Genomic DNA, 7,154 nt, shown 5'->3' with positions numbered 1-7,154 from the left:
GAGGCAAGACGGGAAGGAGAGAAGGAAAATAGGAGAAGTGGACGGAGCAGTAGTTAAAAACGCAGACTCTGGAGCCAGGTAGGGTTTGAATCGTGACTCTTCTACTTGTTGGCTGGGTACATTATTTAATATATTTGTACCACAATTTATAATGGGGATAATACTAGTATAATTGTACAGATTGGAAGAGTTACATATGTAAGGTGTTAAAACAGTGAGTTGCACATAATATATGCTGTGTATGTTTGCTGCTGTTTTCATTAGCAGTAACTAGCTTTCTTAAGTGAGATGAGCTGTATTTTCTCTTTTAGTTTTCTAAGAAATGGGGGATTTTGAGGCTGCATATTCTCTAACCCTGTGTGTTCACTTAAGGCATCAAACTTCTGAGTGATAAAGGGGAGCTCCTGTACATATTTGCTATTCATAACATAATATTGAATATAGGTGTAGTGAGCATTTTGCTTTGTCATAATGTTTATTGAGCATTTTGCCTGTTCATACCAGGCCTTGTCTTGCTTCTAACCTCCCTATTTTTACAAATCCTGACAATTCTTCTGTTTTCATTCTTATCTCATCCTTTTGGGTTGATGCATATCACTGCTTTTGTCATATGCCTTATATCCTTTTATTAAAATACTGCTCTCTTTCATGATTATTCTTCAGCCTCAAAATGAGAGGGGCAGGGCATAGTCGTCTTCTTGTTTGGGTACCAAGAACTGTTCCTCGGCATCAGCCTGATACTCTTACAGCACTTCTACCGTTCCTGTCACCTCCTCTTCTCACTCTTCATTGTCCCTCTCTTACACTATCATTCTTTGCTTCACCCTCTATCACAATACTACTGACCCAACTTCCAATTGATATGGTGTCATATCATTTCTACACCTGGGATGAATGATCTTTACAAATAAAGAAAATCTAGGAGACTAAAGCACTCATCATTGACTGGTTGGTGACTTTATTTTAAAAAGTTAAATTCTAATTGTCATGGCTCTTCTGATTAAGAAAAGAGTCTTGAAGAAGATCACATTTTAGTTGCTGTTTGAGCAGTGGAGGAAGAAAGAGTATAGGTTGTAGAGGGTATTTGAAGCTTAGGATTTATTCTCAACTAACAGTTGAGTATTATATTTAAGGCACTGGGGACACAAAAATTTCGTTTCTGTTACCTCCCCATGATTGATGTAGTGACAAATAATGCAGATGTTGAAAGGAAAGAGAGTTGTTGAGGACTGGAGAAGTTGGAGAAGATTTTGTGTTGTCATGCTAAAAAATCTCTGTGGATGATTTCATGTATTCTTTTAAATAAAGTTTTGAAAAAATTTACATACTAGTTTTAGCGATGGGGGGGAGGAGAGACAGAGCGAGAGTTAGAGAAACATCGATTTGTCGTTCCACTTGTTTATGCATTCTCATGGCCTCATGCGTGTGCCCTGGCCTGAGAGGGAACCCACAGCCTTCGCATGTCAGGATGATGCTCTGACCAACTGAGTTGCTTGGTCAGGGCTGTATTCTTTTGAGATCATATTCTCCTGAGAATCTGATAGTTCATCATGACCAAGTTTCATGGAGTTTCTAGAGTATACAATGATCTCTTATTTCTGCACCTTCTCACATGCTGTTTCTTCTGCCTGGAATAGTGTTAACTCAGGCAATTCTTGTTAATTTTTAAAAAAGATTTTATTTCTTTATTTTTAGAGAGAGGAAGAGATGGAGAAAGAGAGAGAGAGATTGAAAAGAGAGAGAGAGAGAGATTGAAAATGTGTGGCTGCATTTTGCTTGCCCCCTGCTGGGGACCTGGTCTGCAACCCAGGCATGTGCCCTACACTGGGAATCGAACCAGCAACCCTTTGCTTCACAGGCCAGAGCTCAGTCCACTGAGCTTACACCAGCCAGGGCAATTCTAGCTAATTCTTAAAATATTATCAAAGAGGTCACTACTTTCAGAAAAGCTTACTTGATCTTTCAACACTGGGTTAAGTATATATCTACGGGTCTCATAGCTCCTGTTCTTCCCCAGCCATAGCCCTTGTTATGCCACGTTGTAACTGCTTTCACCAGACTGTTCATGGAAGACAGAAACTGTATATGATAATGTGTGGTGTATGTCTGCTGCTCAGATAATATGAGTTGGTTGAGAGGGTGAGTGGGATATGGTAGAGAGGAGACTTTCTCATTCTAGGCAAGGGGAAGAGACTGAACAAAAACAAGGTTCGTGGTAGTAACATGTAGCTGATTCTGAGGCAATGAGTAGAACCATTTGATTGGAGTGTAATATTGAAAAGAGAGGTTGGAGCTTTGAATGTCAAGTTAAGTCCAATGTTTATTTAATAAAAAAGGGCCATTGATGAGATAAAAATAAAAATACCTGGCTGGTATGGCTTGGTTGGAGCATTGTCCCGTAGACCAAAAGGTTGTGGGTTTGATTCCTGGTCAGGGCACATATGAGAAGGCAGCCAACCGATGTTTCTCTCCCACAGTGATCGATCTCTCTTTCTCTCTTTCTCTCTCTCTCTCTCTCTCTCTTTCCCCCCCGCCTCATTCTGTAGAAGCAATAAAAAAAAGTCCTTGAGGATTTAAAAAATAAATAATTATATACATTCTCACAAATTTGATTAAGTAATATACTTATGCATGGGAAATATATGTTTATTTTTGTAATTTTTGTGTTAAAATTTTTGTAATGCTCTTCAATGAACTAAACATAAAAATGCTTAATTTGTAGACTTTTGTCTTTTAAGACTATTCCAATGTGATTTCTAGGGAAACTTTTAGAAGAGTTGAATAAATGATGTTGAGTGAATTGAGCAACTCATTAAACTGTGAGGTTTGTTTTTCTTATAACCTAAACACTTGTGAACTATGATAGTTTAAAAATATAATTCAAATAAGACAGTAATCTAACATTTCTCTGGGGGTTTCCTTCTTATTTGTAGCTTAAAAAGGAATAAATGCTTACAGCTGTGGCTTTTTTTTTCTCTAGTATCTCCAGAGGCAGTTGGATTTTTGTCAGCTGTTGGGGTGTTTATTATCTTGATGCTGCTCCTTTTTCTCTATATTAATAAGAAGTTCTGTTTTGAAAATGTTGGCGGGTTTCCAGATCTCGGTTCAGGATACAGTACAAGGAAGAATTCACAAGATAAAATTTGTAAGTACCATCACTGCTTCTCTTGTTTGTTCTTTATATCTGTACTATCCTATTGTTTTATTAATATATAATAAATAGTTTGGTTTTTAACATACTGTAAAGTAACATTTGAGCCAGTATTCTGTGAGAGTAAAAGACTGGTAAGTATACTAGGTTTAGTTGTCTTTCTATTGCCCACAAATTGCTAATATACTGCATAAAGATAGGTTGATACTGTTAAAAGTAACTTTTATTTTTCATATATAAGGCTTACTCTTTAGGCTATAATATGAATAGGTACGCTTTAAGAAGAAGGCAGTATCTTATTGCTTTATATAGCTCAACTCTCTTATCTAAATAGTTCTCTAATTAGCTTTTTCCCCGTGTCCCTAGAAGGCTTTTGAAAGTATTCACCCTTTCCTTTACTTGCTGTTCAAATCTCAGCTGATGGACAGCTTCATCGTCTGGAGAAGGGTTGCTTGTTTGTTGTTTATGGACTTAGTGTGTCGTTAAAGTCTAGTCATAAGGGATCAGTGCTCCCTTTCCTACCTTGGCATCGTAGGCATCACATCACTTACTGTCCCTCGGTGCTCGGGAAGGCGAGGGGTCTAGTACTGTTCTTTCCCTTGTTGGAAAGTTTTCCTTGGAGTTATTTTAAAAAAAATTATTGAGTTCTTTGCTATTTCCAGTGGCTGGATTATATAAATGATAACAGAAGCAACTTGACCATTGTAAAGGCAAGGCATTCATTTAGAAAAATTGTGAGGAGCTATAGTGGAGAAAGTTTGCTTTTCTTGTGTATGTACATATGCTTTTTTTCTTCTGATACCTTAAAAAGGGATAGCCTCATTGTATATAAAAAATGTATTTGTTATTGAATTACATCTGTGACTTGCATTAGTAAACTGTAGGACTTTATAGTTTTGATTTATTTCTCATAATTCAGTCCTGCTTTTTGATCATTTGTTTAGAAGGAACTGGCTAAAGCTACCTCTTTGGGCAGCCTCCAGTAATTCTCTGGTTCAGCATTTCCGATATTTCTTTGGTCTAATGACCACTTTACATTCTTAAAAATTATTGAGGACCCCAGGGGGCTTTTGCTTATAAGTTGTATCTATTGATACGTAGTACATTAGAAGTTAAAGCTGAGAAGATTTAAAAATATTTTTTAACAATTTATTTATTTAAAAAACCAACAATAAACCTATTACATGTTAATATAAACAGTATTTTTAATTACAAAGTATAGTTGTTAAAACAAAAATATTGGTGAGAAGAGTGACACTGTTTTACATTTTTGGAAAATCTCTAATGACTGGCATAGAAGAGAGAAACAGCTGGGTTCTCATATCTGCTTCTGCATATAGTCTGTCGTACAGTCTCTGGAAAACTCCAGTGTTCATTTGTGAGCAAATGAAAATGAAAAAGTTCAATATTGTATCTTCTTACTAGTATTAGAGAAATAGTTTTGACCTTGAGGATCCGTTGGAAAGGTCTCAGGTACCTTCTTAATTTTTCTCAGCCTTGTTTTTCTTTTACCTATTAAATAGGAATAATAATGTTTACCTCCTATAATTATTATAAGATTAAATAAGGTAAAGTTAGACATACATTTCTCTGTAATATTTTCTTTATGTTAAATGATACTGGTAGTTTGTGAATAAGATAGGGTAGTTCCCCTATTAATAAATGAACTGGAAGCATATAATAAGAATCCTTTTTATACTTCTTCTTGCAGGTATAGAATTAAAAACCAATAGTATTTGAGGGGAAAATATTGTCTTGCTGCTGTTATGATAGCTATGGAGTGGGAAAATATGTCATTACATTTAAAGCAAGTGGTATGATTTTTGTTTGTTTCGGAAGAGTCTTTGCTTCAACGTATTTCTTCCAATGCATAATGCATTTACAGAAAGATTTTAAAAGTCACAATATGAAATACTAATATCAAGTTCATGAGTAGCAACATTTAAGTAAATGTTAAATTGAGATTCCAAAGTGGTTGATATTTTGAGAAGAGAAAATTTCATTATTGCACCTTGTAGGAACAAGGAAATAGAAAATGGCATTTTTCAGAAATTTTCAGCCGAATCTGCCTTCGGTGTCCTCTCTGGTGGACACCATCACTGATGCTGTGGAAGAGCTGACCACTGCTGTTGGGGAGGTCAGCTATGCTTTATCTGATGTGGTTGCTGAACAGGTCACAAGCATGATACATGGATTTCGCCCAGAAGAGGAAAGCTCTTCAGCAGCTGAAGTTGTAGATACTTCTAAGCAAGAGAATGCCACGTTACCAGAAGTCTCCAAAGACACCAGTTGTCAGAAAACACCATCCAATTCAGAGCACAGAACAAGTCAAAGAAGTTACACCAATACTTCAGCTTCACAGAGGCAAGGTCAAGGAGTAAGTGAAGAAAGAGCACTTAAACATGTTAATGGTAGGCAGCAGGCAGTGTCAGAGTGTCAAGGAACCAGTAACACGGGTGACTCTGTGGAAGGCCGCGTGAGTGACGGTGGGATATCACTGACGAAGCAGGATGCAAGGGCCGGAGTTGCCGGTCAAGAACTGGGACACACTGACAGATATAAAAGAACTGGATTGGGAGTTTCTGGTAATGGGAAGAGTGATTTAAAGGAGGTAAGGTATCAACAGATGCGAGAAAATCATTCAAAGAAAGCTGAGAAACATATTAAAAGTAAAGGGTCCAAAGGGAATGAGTGTTCAGGAAATGAATGCTCTGCAAAAGGTGTTTTGGCAAGTGGTAGACCTATGATACAGAAATCCATTACGAAAGAAGACATACATTCGGCACCGTCAGCTAATTCTAAAGATAAGTTACACGGAAAAATGAAAGAGCAAATAAGTTCAACAAAATGCTACAAAGGGAAAGGAGACATAAAAACAAAGAAAAATGAAGCCAATTCTGCCAAAAAAGGAACAGCAAAGAATAAAGATGAGAAATATTCTAAGATAAAACCAGAAAAAGGTGAGGTCTCCTTATGTGGGTTTGAGTGATAAAATTTCTCTTGATTTTTGAAATTAGGAAAATACAATCCAAATTTCTGAACTTTCCTATACATGCCTGTATATCTGTTTTGAACTTTCTTGAATCTTCTTACTAGGAAGACATTTTTAAAGTCATTCATTTTTTTCCTCACATCATTTCAAGAGTATTATGTTATTTGTATACCTCTTAAGTATTGCCCCTGGTCCCTGCGTTATTTGGCCTATTTTTCAGCAGCCTTAATTTCTCTTAATGTCTGTTTATTTTAAACCAGAAACTCCATGGTTTTCTTAAGTAGTATGCATCCTTTAATTGCAGTTTTTTCATGTGCATTTTAAAGTTTTATATTTTTGTAACTAACCCCTAAGTCCGTTGTACAGTGTTGCTCTTCAAATTTATCCCAGTAGGTATGTATACCAAGTGTTTTATATTTTTCCTTGAGAGCAATAGGTTTTATTTTATTGAGTAACATGCTTCAGGCTAAGAGTCTGTCCATTTAGCCATACTTTAAGAATTACATGATGGTTCTGTGTCTGCAGTGAGTACACATGAACAATGTATTATTATTTATGAGTTCTCTCTATAGCATTAAGATTCCAACTAAGCACTTATAATTTTCAACTACAATATTTGTAACAATTTTCAGAACAGTTAGTCAACAATTACTTGGTTTGTGTTGCAGAATTGCTTCCTACTGTTAGTAATTATTTCTGGCGATACCTTAATCATTTGCATTTATTGCTGATCTCATCACAAGGCCAAAAGTACACTGGCTTTTATTTATAAAATATGCCTCTGGAACTTTTCTATAAATTGAGATTCTCATAAAATAACAAAATATGAGTAATATTAGAAATGATGAAGACTTTTCAGTTCCGCTACATGACTTTATACAGAATAGGGATCTGCTGTTTATCAATTATATAAATGTATTTAAATGATATAATAGAGGCTGATCCAGGGTGAATGAGCTAACTAAAAAGGAACACCGGTTTTTGGAAATACAGCCAGCCCTCCATATCTAC

General features: G+C 36.1%; 1 protein-coding gene across 1 annotated transcript in view; it reads left to right on the top strand.

Annotated features, from left to right (window-relative positions):
• Positions 1-5,186: 5,186 nt before the first annotated feature.
• SYT14 (synaptotagmin 14) overlaps positions 5,187-7,154 on the top strand; it is a 141,154-nt gene continuing 139,186 nt past the window's right edge. The window contains exon 1 of the mRNA XM_054563448.1: positions 5,187-6,111. Within this exon, the coding sequence (XP_054419423.1) occupies positions 5,187-6,111 (925 nt within the window). The remainder of the gene's footprint in view (positions 6,112-7,154) is intronic.

Source organism: Pteronotus mesoamericanus, unplaced genomic scaffold, assembly GCF_021234165.1.
Source record: "Pteronotus mesoamericanus isolate MK-2021 breed Mesoamerican mustached bat unplaced genomic scaffold, CSHL_Meso_final scaffold_705, whole genome shotgun sequence".
NCBI lineage: Eukaryota > Metazoa > Chordata > Mammalia > Chiroptera > Mormoopidae > Pteronotus > Pteronotus mesoamericanus.
This window is presented reverse-complemented; position numbering and strand designations above follow the sequence as displayed.